Below are 15907 nucleotides of genomic sequence, written 5' to 3' on the forward strand. Positions count from 1 at the left end.
GACATATTATTAATCAATTTGTACGAAACGTACGCAGTAAGTTTCTCGACTGGTTGGTCGGACGCAAGGAAAGTAACGAAATTTGAATTTAGTCTAAAATAATTATTTTGAAACGATTCTAAATGCTATGTCACAGGGCAATGCCTCAAACATACATTTAACTACCAAAAACAGGCATGACAAGGTATTGTTACTTGTCCGATTTTACCTGAAACATTTCCAATTTTGTTGTTATTGTTGGTAACCAAGTGTGATTCAATGTGTCACCTGTTTTCGAGACCCCAAATTCATTTGTGAAAACGTGAAGTGAAACAACATCCTACCCTTTGGAAGTGTCATTCAAAGCATTTTATTTTGAGATCAATTCATTATTCATTATGAAGATCCGGGTTTAAATTGGTCTTCAGAACCCATGCTTGCCGAGTGTACCGTTAGGCGACTAACGGGATCGGGTGGTTAAAGGTTTGCTGACTTTGTTGGCACGTCAACGTTTCAAAAATGAGTAGATCAATGATCATGATGTCGATCATTGGATTGTCTATATGCTGTCACTGGACAAGTGGGATATTGCTGAGGGGGGCGTTAAACCACACCACACATCCAGCCCCACCCATCCAATCCCCTTCCCAGAAGCAATCTGACAATATCACAGTTTCTTAAGCGAAATAATTTTTTTGTATAACAATGATACCTTTGATGATATTAACTTTGGGTAGTTTGGCTTACATGTCAATCATATTTAAAAGTACATTTTCAACTGACACCTGGATCAAGTACAACAATTGGCAAGTTTTATTGTCAAAGATTAGAATGTGGCCCAGTTGAAGTTGCAACTTTAACTGAGATCCATCATTGTTTCAGATAGACAGAGCAAGCATCAACCATGGCAGCAGCAAAGGGGGAGACACACGTAAACTGGGAACCTGTCGTACCTCTAGGTCCTGAACTAGCGTTTCACACAGGCTGCATCATCAAAAACTGCTTATATTTACATGGTGGCATAACAAGCCAAGGAAGCACCAGCCCATCAGGCAAACTACATCGACTTGACCTATCTCAGCAAATATGGGAAGTAGTGAATGCTTCTGGTAGTCCTACACTTAGTCACCATGCTTGCATTGCATTAAATGATCGATATGTTCTTCTCATTGGAGGCTGGGATGGCAAATCCCGAACAGGAACGTTGCATGCTTACGATACTGCAGCCAATTCATGGCTGTGCCCTGAACAAACTGGCTTCCCAACTGACGCAGGCCTCAGCTCCCATACTGCTAATCGTATGGGTGATGGCAGCATCTTGATTCTAGGCAGGGAGGGAAGCAGACGCACCCAAAGACGAACTGGAAATGCTTATTTACTACAAGGTAGTGTTGAAAAGGGATTTACATTTTCTGAATACAGTCGGTCAACTACGTCACGATCTGGTCACAGCACACACATAATTGGATCAAAACTGTATGTCATCGGCGGTAGAGATGATAAACTGCTCGAGTTTCAAAATGGATTTTCCGATGGGTCCATTGGTCCAGCCACATCTCTAAAAAATCTTAACACCCTCGGCAAACAGTTAAAACCCATGTCTAAATTACCATGTGGTCGAAGACATCATGTGTCAATGTATGGATCAGACGTCATTTTTGTTCATGGTGGAGAAACATTTGATGGCAGGAGTAGAGATCCTGTTGGTGAGATGTTCTTTGTAAAGTTGAAACCAGAAATAACCTTTTACAAACTAGGAGACTGCCGTGTTAAAAGGGCTGGGCATATTTGTTTTACTGATGGAGAGCATGTATACATCCATGGGGGAATTACTGGTAAAACATCAGTGTGCGGAGATTTGCTAAAACTTGTTGTGTAACCTTGGTAATTGTATCTGTTGGATTTGTTTCCCAAATCTATTGCCTTTATTCAGTCTTGGATCAGACAGTCAGTTCTCTGTGAGAGAGGGAAAGTGGAAGGAACAGAAATCTAAGGTGCTGTAATTCATTATGTGGAGTTGTATCTCTTTGCTTCGACTCGAATCCAAGATCCAGTGTCTTTGTGAGTGAGTTGGGTTTTACGCCGCTTTTAGCAATATTCCAGCAATATCACAGCAAGGGTCACCAAAAATGGGCTTCACATTGTACCCATGTGGGGAATTGAACCCTGGCATTCAGTGTGACGAGCGAACACTTCAACCACAAGGTTGACACAAGTCATCGGTTCCCAATTGTGCAGATCGATGCTCATGCTGTTGAGCACTGGATTGTCTGGTCCAGACTCGATTATTTACAGACCGCTGCCATATAGCTGGAATATTGCTGAGTGTGGCGTAAAACTAAACTCACTCACACACTGGTTTTAAATAAGTGCAACATGTTTCAAGACCTATGTTACTTCGGGCTTCCCTCCCAGATCAACCAGACAACTTCAGTATTCTTCACTCACTTCCAGTAGGGTAAACAGTAGCTGGTTTCCCTCTCACAAATCAGGACACACCGAATACTTCTTGACAGATCCGTGTCATCCATATATATCATCATTCAATATTTTTGTGATGTTAGAATATGTGCCAATAAACAACTTCATCTCCACAAACATCAACAATGTTCTTTATTCAGATTAACAGATTCATAAAACTCAAATGACTTGAGTAATTTGGGCAAGAAATTATTCAGTCACAAACAATGGCAGTGATTTGTGAAAGCAGGTAGGATTCTTTCAACATCATCACTCACTCAATGGCAAACTTAGGAAAATGGATCCTGATAGAAACAACAATTTGTCTTGCCAGTCATCTGTTGTATCTTAAAATACACATTACGTCACGTCAGAATTAAGCATGCTTGACAGATGTCAAGTAATAATAAAATCAGTAAAAAGCTTGACAAGGGACCCAACACAACCATAGCACTGTGACTGCTTTCTGTGTAGTTATTGTGTTCAAGCCATGTGATAAGGGCATATAAATAATGGAGTGTGAAACAAGACAATCCAGTGATTGAAGAGCAGCGATCGATGCCAATGGTACAATGATCAGAGTCTGACCAATCAGTCTATCATTTGCTTGCTGAAAACCAGTTCTTACTCCAAATCGCCACAGATTTCTATGTGAAACAGGGTACTTCTTCAGTTTGTCTGTTGTATAAAGGGTAACAAATGGTGGTGTAACAATATGGTAGGTAGTACAGTATTGTATCGCAGTACAAGGTTCACAATATAATACATCGATTTAATACTCCTGTACATACAATGCATTTAATGATAAGTTATATTGATGGATATGAGTGAGTTTGGTTTAACACCGCTTTTAGCAATAGTCCAGCAATATGGTGGGGGACACCAAAAATGGGCTTCACAGATTGTACTCATGAGGGGAATCGAACCCAGGTCTTCAACGTGATGAGTGGACAAATGATTTGAAAACAAATGATTCAGAGTTGTGATTCGCTTTAAAAAAATGCACAAATACAAACTTAATGAAATGAAAATCCTGCATCAGGAGAGTATAGCACCCATATTATTGGGATACGTATTGTATTGGAGCCTCACCATTAACAAATGATAAATATACTGTAACAAAGAAAACTGAAGAGAAAAAAAATATTGAATGTCTTTTTATAGTGTTGTCACAGGGTAATATAACATTATGATTACTGGGGGAAAATCAGTGTGCTTAAGGTCTTTATTTTCCTGAGTACTTAAGGCAATCGGGATAAAGTTATAAATACTTGTCATCTGGGGTTTGCTTAAGGCACTCAGGACAAGGACAGCCCCAGCTCCGGTTATGAGGTACAGATCTACATATAAGAGACAGACTGACCCAGCATTGGTTTGGAGGTAGAGCTCTTCTGATAAGAAAGTGAGTGATTAAGTTTAGTTTTACACTTCTGTTAGCAATATTCCAGGAATATCACAGCTGGGGAACAACAGAAATGGGCTTCAGTGATTGTACACCTGTGGGGAATCGAACCCGGGTCTTCTTCATGACGAGTGAATGCTTTAACCACTAGGCTACCCCACCGCCCCACTGATAAGAGATAGTGTGAGAGTTAAAGACAAAGGTGAGAGCCAGAGGTGAAAGGAGCTAGTTTTGGGTGAATGTTCCATGTGTCTCATCACGCTGATAATAACTAAACTGAATTGAACTCAATACACAGTTGTGTTTTCATTACTTGGTCACACTATAATAAAGTTTGATGATGATGATGATGTTAGTGATGGGAGTCTGGGCAACAGCAAGTCAACGTGTCTGAGCAGCTGAGCAAGCTGAATCCGTGATTCCCAGGGATAGCAGGTATGAACACCTAGGTTCTCTGAATAGTTACTGAACTTGCAGAAGAATATGTTTGGAATTAGTGACATTCTGTAACCACACTTATTTAACAGTTTAAATGATACTTCTTGTTAAAACAACAAAACAGAATATTGACAACACAACCAAAAATAGGTTTCAACAGCCACGTATTACATTCATCAATATGTTGCTTCTTACAAGACCATCATTAAATAGTACCCAAATACCTGAGTATTTTAAACTTGGATGATGGTAAGAACGAGGTTATGTGAATCAGACAATGTGTGGCTAAAATGCAGCATCACAGCCATTTCTGCCAGATGATCATTGTCTTTAAAGAAACCCAATGGTGGAATCAAGGGGGGATAACTTGGACAGTGCTTTCATCTCACCAGCCCAACCATAAACAGAATGTGTCCAAATTGGCACACTATCTCAAAATGTTGTCTTAGGAACTGTTCAAAATTTATGGCTAGGGGGGTGATGATGACTATGACTATGGAGAAGCATGTACAATGTGAATGAGATCAGTCACAACTTCAATCAAACTAATCAACCATCCGGTACAAAGAGTGTCACCATTTTTAAAGCATCACAAAAAAGACAAAGACTCCCATCCCGCCACACCTATATGCATATTTAGGAGTTTTTGTTCTTGTTTCTTCAATATAGAGGCATGTTGTCCCATTCCAGACATTTGCAGTGGAAGTGATTCATGACGAGATATTTAAACAGCATCCATTTTTTAAGGGTGTCACCATTTTGCAAGCATCAAAACAAAAGCCAAAGAATCCATCCTGCCACACCTAGATGCATAGTTGGGCCTGTTTTTGTTCTGGTTTCTTCAACATAGAGGCACGTTGTCCAGTTCAAGACGTTTGCAGTGGAAGTAATTGAAGATGAGATATTTATCAAACTTTGAGAACAGCATCCATTTTTTTAATCCAGGGGCTCACTCCAAACATTCCACTTGCTACAGTACCAGGATACACCTGGATGATGCAGCTGTAGAGTCAGACCTGTATCTGGATGCTGTGCTTCCTGATGACACGACACAAGTCGGATCTTCTGACATTAACGAGGTGAACTTCAGTACCTGTCATCAAAGTAGAAGACATTCTCGGTAAGGTATCTGATCATGTGGCGTTTCTCTCTGATGATAGCATCCATCTCGTGCTGAACACGCATCAGGGCATCTCGGGATACCTGTCTACAGCCAGCATCCCATTCTGTCAACAAAAGAATGGATGTCAGTTACATCATCCTCAAATACTCCGTGAATCATATTTTCATTTAATACTTCTCAACAAAGAGTATCAGTACAGCTCTACTACTTCCCTATAACACATTCATGCCAATCTACTTCACAGTGTCAACTGACATTTGCCTGTAATTTCTCACAACCAACCCTCAAACATGGAGTATCAGTACTGTTCTACTACTTCCCTATAACACATTCATGCCAATCTGCTTCACAGTGTCAACTGACATTTGCCTGTAATTTCTCACAACCAACTCTCAAACATGGAGTATCAGTACTGTTCTACTACTTCCCTATAACACATTCATGCCAATCTGCTTTACAGTGTCAACTGACATTTGCCTGTAATTTCTCACAACCAGCCCTCAAACATGGAGTATCAGTACTGTTCTACTACTTCCCTATAACACATTCATGCCAATCTGCTTCACAGTGTCAACTGACATTTGCCTGTAATTTCTCACAACCAGCCCTCAAACATGGAGTATCAGTACTGTTCTACTACTTCCCTAAAACACATTCATGCCAATCTGCTTCACAGTGTCAGCTGACATTTGCCTGTAATTTCTCACAACCAACCCTCAAACATGGAGTATCAGTACTGTTCTACTACTTCCCTATAACACATTCATGCCAATCTGCTTCACAGTGTCAACTGACATTTGCCTGTAATTTCTCACAACCAACTCTCAAACATGGAGTATCAGTACTGTTCTACTACTTCCCTATAACACATTCATGCCAATCTGCTTCACAGTGTCAGCTGACATTTGCCTGTAATTTCTCACAACCAGCCCTCAAACATGGAGTATCAGTACTGTTCTACTACTTCCCTATAACACATTCATGCCAATCTACTTCTTCACAGTGTCAGCTGACATTTGCCTGTAATTTCTCACAACCAACCCTCAAACATGGAGTATCAGTACTGTTCTACTACTTCCCTATAACACATTCATGCCAATCTGCTTCACAGTGTCAACTGACATTTGCCTGTAATTTCTCACAACCAACTCTCAAACATGGAGTATCAGTACTGTTCTACTACTTCCTATAACACACATTCATGCCAATCTGCTTCACAGTGTCAGCTGACATTTGCCTGTAATTTCTCACAACCAACCCTCAAACATGGAGTATCAGTACTGTTCTACTACTTCCTATAACACATTCATGCCAATCTGCTTCACAGTGTCAGCTGACATTTGCCTGTAATTTCTCACAACCAGCCCTCAAACATGGAGTATCAGTACTGTTCTACTACTTCCCTATAACACATTCATGCCAATCTGCTTCACAGTGTCAGCTGACATTTGCCTGTAATTTCTCACAACCAACCCTCAAACATGGAGTATCAGTACTGTTCTACTACTTCCCTATAACACATTCATGCCAATCTGCTTCACAGTGTCAGCTGACATTTGCCTGTAATTTCTCACAACCAACCCTCAAACATGGAGTATCAGTACTGTTCTACTACTTCCCTATAACACATTCATGCCAATCTGCTTCACAGTGTCAACTGACATTTGCCTGTAATTTCTCACAACCAACCCTCAAACATGGAGTATCAGTACTGTTCTACTACTTCCTAAAACACATTCATGCCAATCTGCTTCACAGTGTCAGCTGACATTTGCCTGTAATTTCTCACAACCAGCCCTCAAACATGGAGTATCAGTACTGTTCTACTACTTCCTAAAACACATTCATGCCAATCTGCTTCACAGTGTCAGCTGACATTTGCCTGTAATTTCTCACAACCAACCCTCAAACATGGAGTATCAGTACTGTTCTACTACTTCCTATAACACATTCATGCCAATCTGCTTCACAGTGTCAGCTGACATTTGCCTGTAATTTCTCACAACCAACTCTCAAACATGGAGTATCAGTACTGTTCTACTACTTCCTATAAACACATTCATGCCAATCTGCTTCTACAGTGTCAGCTGACATTTGCCTGTAATTTCTCACAACCAACCCTCAAACATGGAGTATCAGTACTGTTCTACTACTTCCCTAAAACACATTCATGCCAATCTGCTTCACAGTGTCAGCTGACATTTGCCTGTAATTTCTCACAACCAACCCTCAAACATGGAGTATCAGTACTGTTCTACTACTTCCCTAAAACACATTCATGCCAATCTGCTTCTACAGTGTCAGCTGACATTTGCCTGTAATTTCTCACAACCAACCCTCAAACATGGAGTATCAGTACTGTTCTACTACTTCCCTATAACACATTCATGCCAATCTGCTTCACAGTGTCAACTGACATTTGCCTGTAATTTCTCACAACCAGCCCTCAAACATGGAGTATCAGTACTGTTCTACTACTTCCCTATTACAGATCCCTGAGCTGCATTATTTTCCCTTCTGCCTAACTGTTTCAGAAATATTAAAAAGCTAAATGAAACAAGTCTGGATTTCCCCAGGTTCTAAATCTCCCTTCTCACTGGGGCTCCTTTTCAGTTTAAAAGGAATTGTTTGTTTGTATAAAAAATTATATATATTCAGAAACTAAGCGTTAGACTACCAACTCCCAACAAATAGTATCAGTTTTGCTCTACTTTTTCCCTGTAACAGATTCATGCCAATCTGCTTCACAATGTTAACTGACATTTGCCTATAAATTCACACAACTAACCCCCAACATGGAGTACTAATACAACTCCCTGTCTGACTGACTGACTGACTGAGTTTGGTTTTACGCCGCTTTTAGTAATATTCCAGCAACATCGGCGGGACACCAGAAACTAACATTGTGCCCATGTGGGGATTGAATGGTCTACGGCGTGACGAGCCAACGCTTTAACCATTAGGCTACTCCACCGCCCCACAACTCCCTGTCAATCTGCTTCATGGTGCTAACCAAGATGTGCCTGTACTGTTATACAACCTACCCTCATCACTGCAGCAGGCGTGGAAGGCTGTCCACACAGAGCCTGAGAAGATCTCTTTGGGCAGCGGAAACTCATGGGTCAGGTACAACAGACTGCCCAGAAACAGGAACGCATGACGATAAATATTCTGTAGAAAGACACAAAATTCCATTGACACCAATGTGTGTAAAATTGAAAATTTTAACTATAAATTGTATATTTTTATACTTATTACATCTCACGACTGCACCTCTCTCTCTTGGTTCGACTCAAAGTGGAACAACTGTAAACATTTTCCCATAGACCTCCTTGTCCATTCGCCTGTGCACTCCATGCTGCTTTCCTTATTGGATTGCTTCCTCGTCCCCATTAAAGCGTGCAGCATGCTCCACTAACAGCCCACGTGACTACCTCTGAATCATTATACTCGTTCTTGGAGCCAATGTCGTAATCAGAGTAGTGGGAAGGCTGGGCGGGCATCCATTGCGTGAGACAGGATAAGTATATAAATATCAATCAATCTTTATTTTAGTACTTAAAAAGGCCACAGGCCTGTAGTACATTTAGAGTTTACATGAGTAGATAGAAGTCATTTATAAATTCTTATCTGTACAATACTTTTTCTTAAACTCATAGCAAAATAGATGTACATTGCCAGATTCTGTAATAGTGATGTGGTAGTATCTGTTAATAGTGAAATTAATGTTCTTACACTTGGATGCTTATAATTGTATGGCTTTAGGTAGTTAGTTCGTAGAGTCGTATAAACAGGACAGATTAGAAGGAAATGTACTTCATCCTCAACAGTGTTCATATTACATAATTGAAATATTCTGTTTTCTCTTTGTATACCTGCATACCTGCCAGTTTCAATAAATAATGCATGGGAAGAGCAATGAAAACGAGAGAAAGAGCGATACGAAACTTCTTTTACGTCGATTTTTGCGAAATTGTCTTCAAAATGTATGTCCATTGATCATAGTATAAACATTTTGTGGAAAGAAGTAATGATTCCGACCAAGATATACAATTTATAGTGAAAATTTTCAATTTCTGAAACTTATCCTATCTCAAGACTGCACTTACCCCACGGTTGGACGGCAGGTCGCAGATTACCCTGTGTCTGGACAGTACGAACAGCAAGCCGTGTGGACTGATGACAACCGTGAGATAGCGATGCACAAGGGAGGCCTGTTATGCATGGACACAACTCCTATAAGCTTGTGATAGGTTCTCCAGAACCTCTTGGCTTACTAAGCGCAATGTCTTCCAGGGAGATGAGTGCCCCGAGCGATGTGGTGTTCGGCCACGACCTTGTACTAGACAACGGATGCAACTCCCTACAAGTAGGCCTAGCCTTGCACAATCTTACAAGGTGCCCCCAAATCAAAGTCTTCAATTAGAATTGGGCCAGCCCAAGCAGACTATCTTTGCTGGTGGTCTGGTTTCTGTATTACCTTTGAAGAGCAGTAGAGCTGGAGGGGGAAATCCGTACACGCTTAGGTCTTCTCATGATATTGACAGCATGTTGAGGTCGCTTTTATTAGAGGATATGGAATTGGGGCCACAAAAATTGGTAGTTAATTGTTGAATCTTGTGGCGAACAGGTCTACTTTGGGGCCATGATAACGGGTAGATCATCGACTAGAAGATCTGAGGTAGCAGTTCCCATTCCTGGTTGGAGTGAGACAGGGCATTGCCCATTACATTCTTCACTCTGGGAATTGCAGCCTTGAATTCCCAGGTCGTTTATATGCAGAGCCTGTTCGCCGGATGACCACAGCCCGGCCGCTTGGTGGTAGAAAAGTGAGCATCCCAAAACATGAGGGATACATTGTCGAACAAATGATGAGACATTAGAGACTCCAGCACAGACGTTCCATTCGTCGGGCGCTTCACCACTGAAGGACTGGACGAATCAGTTCTTGAAGGCGAATCAGTCTACGAACAGATGATGAGTCGGAGAGAAGGGCATCATAGAGACTCCGTGCACACATTCTGTTTGTCGAGCCACCGGGTGAAGGACCAGACGAAGTCGAATCAACTCCAGCAGGGTTGTTGGTCTGAAGAAATGGTCGGAGGAACCGCTGTATCGGTCAAAGTTGTAGCTGGCCTCTGTAGGTTAGGGCTTGTGCCGACGTCAAGAGGGACCCAACAATTCCCGCCTCTGGCAAAGGGTTGTTGCTGAATTTTGGCCCACCTGTCTAGGGGAACAAACATCATTCGCTGATGGGTATCGAACACCGCGTCACCGAATTGGAGTCATTGAGTCAGCGTTAACTCCTATTTTGGTAACGTTCAACAGCCACCCTAACTACTGATCCAGCTTGGTGGCGGACTGGACTTGATGTAATAGTACGACTTCAGATCCTGCGGAGCTTGAATATAGTCGTCAATGTAACTTCGAATGTAATACCTTGCCGATGAAGGAAACTCGTGATTCAGCTTGGTAATATGGGTGAAAGTGCCACAGAGCCGTGGAAATTCCAATTGGCAGGACTCAAAGCGGAAGAATTTCCGATGCCCTTATTGGATTGGCATGTGAAAATAGGCGTCCTGTGGGTCAAGACTGATGAGCTTAGTCTCCACTCTTCAGAATGGAGCGAATTAGGACTGATCAGCACCATCCTGAAGTGGGGTGTTGGTTGCAGATACTGGGCACTGAATAGCCTCATGTTGAATATGAGCCGGAAGTTTTTGGAATGTATCTTTGGTACCAGAATAATAGGGAAGGAGAAGCCTGGAGTGACAGGCAACGGACCGAGAGGCTTGATTGCACATTTGTCTAGGAGCGCACCTATAGTCGAGCGCAGGGTCTGCAACTGGTCCAGAAGGTAGGTTCGATGAGGCAGGCAGGACGTCAGAAGGAGGCTTCCCATCGAGAAGCATCTGGTAGCCAGCTGTCAGAATAGCGATGTGCTGAATCGCTCAGTATGGTCCAGTTTGGGGCTTAAGGTACCTCAGTCTCCCGCCTACTAGGCTGTGGGGAGTTACCAGTCGTGCAAATATGTTCGCAAGTCCGAGCCTTCGGGTCGGCTTAGGAGTGGCAATGGAATGGTCCACCACGGTTCGATTTTCTACCCTTCCTCGACCTTGACCTTGGGGTCCACGAAAAAGGTCCTTCGACTCAGGGTTGGTAGGGGTGAAACCTGTACTGTTTCTGAACAAGTTCTTTGGGAGGTGAGTTTCTTGTAAGTTTAAGAGTTCAGCCACAGAGACCTGGAAATGGTTCTCCTTGGCCACCTTGGGTGCAGACTGATCATGCCACTAAACAGGGGAGTCAGATTACTCAAGAAGACCAAAGGTTGTTCCAATAGTTCCGCCCTCAAATCTTCATCCCAAGATGATAAATTGAGACGTACAGATAGAGGCATTGCCGAAAAATATGACAGCTGGTTGAGGATAATCTGGTCCAGAATAAGCGCCATACAACACCTGATGTAGGCATGCTCCAAAAAGCAGCAGGAACAGCATCGAGATAAGACAGTTGATCGACAGCAGAGTGCTGCACACTGCAGAGTCCATGTGAATCTAATTCTCTATCCTCAACAAAAACTGGTGAAGTTGAATGTTTACCACAGAGCGTGAAGACATCTTCATCCACTGGAGGAGCAGAGGGACAGAGTGGTGATATCATGAGTGTGAGCAGCAGCCGGAGGATATCTAAGCACTGAGAGCCCGTCCTTGAGGACTCTCGGGAAGTGAGGTAGATAACTGTAAGATGCACGGACGTGGACGTAGAGTGATAGTACGGCAAATCTCTATTCTTAACGGCATAAGAACAATACAGATCATCCGGGTGATCTGCTCATTGGGAGATGTAGTTTTTCAACAATCCAGGCTAAGACGCATTGACACAGTTCAACTAAATCTGCACAACAACCCTCCAGGGTAGATATGTCCGAATGTCCAGAAGACTGCCGAGAAGGGATGTCCCCATGAGATGAGACGGCTAGTCGAAGCAGCTGGAACAGATTGGTGAGAAACACGAAGTCTGACATTGATTCCTGGCAACCGTAATAGCACACAGCATTGTGTCCAAGTCCAGCGCTGATGTCGTGTGCTGGACTCCAAGATTCAGAAATCATGTGAGGGTTTAAACGAGGAAACGAGAGAGCACTGGGTTCGAAGATGGCTCAGGCCTAGAGGTGCTGGAAGAAATAGCAAGCCGACGCGTAGGTGAGCGGTGATCCTATGAGGAGGAAGAGAGAATCCTCAGTGAGTGCAAACGGTCTGACCAAGTGCAGTTGGGTGAATTGACACGCTGATGCAATCCAGCTGGAATTAATTCAGCCTGAGGAATCAATCAATAAGTCCGGTGGCATGATTTGGTTTGGCATGGAGAGAATTGGTTAGGCGATGATATCTGGTAACGGAAAGGCGAACTGGTTCATACAACCACAGCGATGAGATGGTGAATCGGTTCGACCATGGGAATAAATTCGGTGTGGTGAATCAGTTAGACTGTATGGATTGATTTGGTGTGGTGAATCGATTCGGCTGTGCGAAACAGATTGTTCTGGTGAATCGATTCGGCTGTGTAAATCGATCCTGTGTGCTGAATCAAATTCAACTGTGTGAAACGGTTCATTGTGGTGAATCGATTCGGCTGTGTGAATCGTTTCGCATTCGGCTTGAAGAATCAGTGTGTAGGGGTGAATCAGTTTGAAGTGGTTATTAAGTTCGGTGGGTGGTGAATCAGAATGGCGATGGGAACTGGTTCTGCCAGCAAAACTGGAAAGTCGGGATGATAACTCACTGGCGCGTGAGAGATGGATCGCCAGATGACCGAGATGGCGCAGGAAATCTACTACAGAGATGCGAACCAGTTCGGGAATGCGATCTGGAACAGCTGAATGAATGTGAGCGGCCTGGTGAGTTAGAACGGTGTTTGAGTCGTGAAACACTGGAACGAGTAGGTGAACCTGAGCGCATGGTAAGCTCCAGACTGGAAGAGGCGTGCGTTAGCTCCTTCCGATTTGGTGATGGGGAGGCTGACACACGTTTCCCTGAATGAGACTGGCCAGGTTCCACTGATCACTGAGGTGGAATCGAAGATCTGGATGCTGATAGTGTAGAGCGCAGATCCTGTGTAGTAGTAGACATTGTGGGGGATGTTCTACCACCACAACCCTTGAATGGATTGATGCCGAATGGCTTGGTGGGAGATCAGCCCCTAAAAGCTCCCGGAAGGTCCTCGGACAGGTAAAATTCTGACGATGCGCCCATAAAATGCTCTGCATCTGAGGGTGGGGACTTTATTCGAGGAGGAATCAAGACGGACGATCAGTACGCGATCACTTGCTTGGAGATAGACCATGTTCCTATGAGGCATTCCTTGCTCTGTCTGATAAGCGAAGAGCACAAGTATGTTTATATGCCTTGAAATCTTCTGCTAACAAGCTTCTCACAAAACTTCTCCCTTGTACATTGACCGATTCACCCAATGCATTGAGCGCAAAATTTGCGTTTCTTTGAGGAAGGATTTCATTTTCCCATGACAAAACGTGATCATAGAACTCAAAATATTATAGCGTCCACAGGGTGGTGTGACAAGAAAGAGAATGATCACTCAGAGATAGTAACGTGGGCAGGTAGTGGACCGTGCTGCACACTCCAACTGGACTGAGGAAGCTGTCCGTATGGGGAGCAGCATGGAGTACACGGGTGTATGGACAAGGAGGCCTAAGGAATAAGTTTTCAGTCGTTCCACTCAGTATTGAAGTAAGAGAGAGAGAAGCAAGTCGTGAAATAGGAGAAGTTTAAACATGGAAATATTACATATCTTTGTTAATACAGTCGAGCACCGTTGTTTTGACATTCATGGGACCAAGAAAAAAATATCGAGTTATCCTAACTTCGGCAAATCCGACCAGGACATATGATCACATATCACTATGAAAGAAAACAAAATGTAATTTTCTGAATACAATTGATATTTTATACTTATCCTGACTCATGCTATTTGCTTGTCTTCTTCTTCTTGCGAACATAGTGGAACACTTGTATCTCCCAATTGAAGTTCCCTTCAATGTAAAATCACTAATTAGTACTCACCACGGTTATCTGTCCCCTCGTAAGCGGGAACGAGGGCGCCACCTCCAACCATGTGCCTCACTCTCTCCTTTTATATGAGTCCAACACTTGAATTTACAGGGAAATCCAAAGTGTTTATGTGGGGAGGACGGGAGAGCTTACCTCATGAGTCAGGATAAGTATAAAATATCAATTTTATTCAGAAAATTACATATTTTCCTTATCCTGACTCATGCTATTTTGTTTGTAGAATCCGACGAATACGGAGGTGGGAATATAGAATACTTTGGATTTGGATAATTAGTGATTTTGAACTGTAATGACTGTAATAACCCTTATGGGAACTTCATTAAGGCACTGAATTGATGAATTCCTGCTGCTAACTTATCAGCTGCCATACATGGGTTATTACAATATAATTATTTATGATAAAAGTATATACAACATGAATACAAAGCTTAAGACTAATAGACTTAAGTTGTTAATATGATAGCATAAACTCCTTAGAGTTTATTAGCTAATATACTTTTATGAAGTAACCAAAGTACTAAGCTTAAGATATGAATAAACTTAAGCTATATGAGTATAGTACTGTGCTTAAGCACAGATTAAGATTTAACTTAAGCTATATAATAGCAAAAACTCCGTGGAGTTTGTTAGCTTATACATTTTATAATGTGACCATAATACTGAGCTTAAGATATGATGAAACTTAAGCTAAATATATATAATAGCAAAACTCCTTAGAGTTGTTAGCTAATATATTGTATGATATAACAACCATAGTACTGAGCTTAAGATAATAAATGAACTTAAGCAAAATATATATAGCATGTAGCTATTTAGTATTGTTATAAAATCTGTAAGACTGACTTATCTTCTCTGAGGAACTGTCAACTGTTGAGCGAGGACCATGGGACGAGAAATGTCGGGATACCTGAGGCGTCCTCGGTGGTGATATCTCTCAGATAGTGGTTGGCAAACACCATATCGGATCTCCAGAAACAACCCTCCATTATGGTATTCAAAGAGCAGTTGCCGTGGTAGAGCAAGTGTAGATGCTAGCGTTCTAATTTCATGAGGATTAGATGCTCTTGGAGGGTCGAGTCCTGCAGCCTTGTAGGCACGTAGTATGACAGTTCTGATCCAAATGGAGATAGTAGTATGTGAGACTTCAGTCTGCGTAGCTGTAGATAGAGGGATAAATAATCTCTTGAATTTTGCTCTCCTCTGTTTGGATCGTTGGAGATATATTTTCAGTGCTCTTACTGGGCATAGTGATAGATCCATCGTATCATGAGGTCCAAGTATAGATGAGAGAGCTGGGACGTGGAATAATCTGTCTGGTTGACCTGGCAATTGGTTCTTGGCTATAAAATCCCAGCGTAGTCCCAGATGCACGATGTTATGAATATCATCAAAGCGTGTTCTCTCGTAATCCAATGC

General features: G+C 42.3%; 2 protein-coding genes across 4 annotated transcripts in view; one reads left to right on the forward strand and one right to left on the reverse strand.

Annotated features, from left to right (window-relative positions):
* Nucleotides 1–24: 24 nt before the first annotated feature.
* On the forward strand, nucleotides 25–2161 carry LOC124284849 (kelch domain-containing protein 9-like). 3 transcript variants are annotated; one of them, XR_006900653.1, is made up of 3 exons: nucleotides 25–184; nucleotides 866–1911; nucleotides 1943–2161. XR_006900653.1 is itself a non-coding variant. In XM_046720968.1 (2 exons), the coding sequence occupies exons 1-2, from the start codon at nucleotides 128–130 to the stop codon at nucleotides 1856–1858; spliced, it is 1050 nt and encodes a 349-aa protein (XP_046576924.1). In that variant the 5' UTR covers nucleotides 25–127; the 3' UTR covers nucleotides 1859–2161. The 3 variants fall into 3 exon arrangements, 2 of the variants coding, with proteins under 2 accessions (XP_046576924.1, XP_046576925.1); XM_046720968.1 differs by having other exon boundaries at nucleotides 866–2161; XM_046720969.1 differs by having other exon boundaries at nucleotides 61–184; nucleotides 862–2161.
* Nucleotides 2162–2575: 414 nt separating this feature from the next.
* The window catches only part of LOC124284847, a 31043-nt gene continuing 17711 nt past the window's right edge, over nucleotides 2576–15907 (reverse strand). The window contains 2 exon segments of the mRNA XM_046720967.1: nucleotides 2576–5505; nucleotides 8447–8573. Of these exon segments, the coding sequence (XP_046576923.1) occupies nucleotides 5366–5505; nucleotides 8447–8573 (267 nt within the window). The 3' untranslated portion in view covers nucleotides 2576–5365.

Source organism: Haliotis rubra, unplaced genomic scaffold, assembly GCF_003918875.1.
Source record: "Haliotis rubra isolate DU_JTF1 unplaced genomic scaffold, ASM391887v1 Scf346, whole genome shotgun sequence".
Lineage (NCBI taxonomy): Eukaryota > Metazoa > Mollusca > Gastropoda > Lepetellida > Haliotidae > Haliotis > Haliotis rubra.

Excerpts from the sequence above, each read along its gene's own strand:
- LOC124284849 (XM_046720968.1), top strand. The coding sequence starts at position 128 with ATGTCACAGGGCAATGCCTCAAACATACATTTAACTACCAAAAACAGG. Across the intron at positions 185-865 it reads CCAAAAACAGGCATGACAAG|ACAGAGCAAGCATCAACCAT; the intron begins GTATTGTTACTT and ends TGTTTCAGATAG.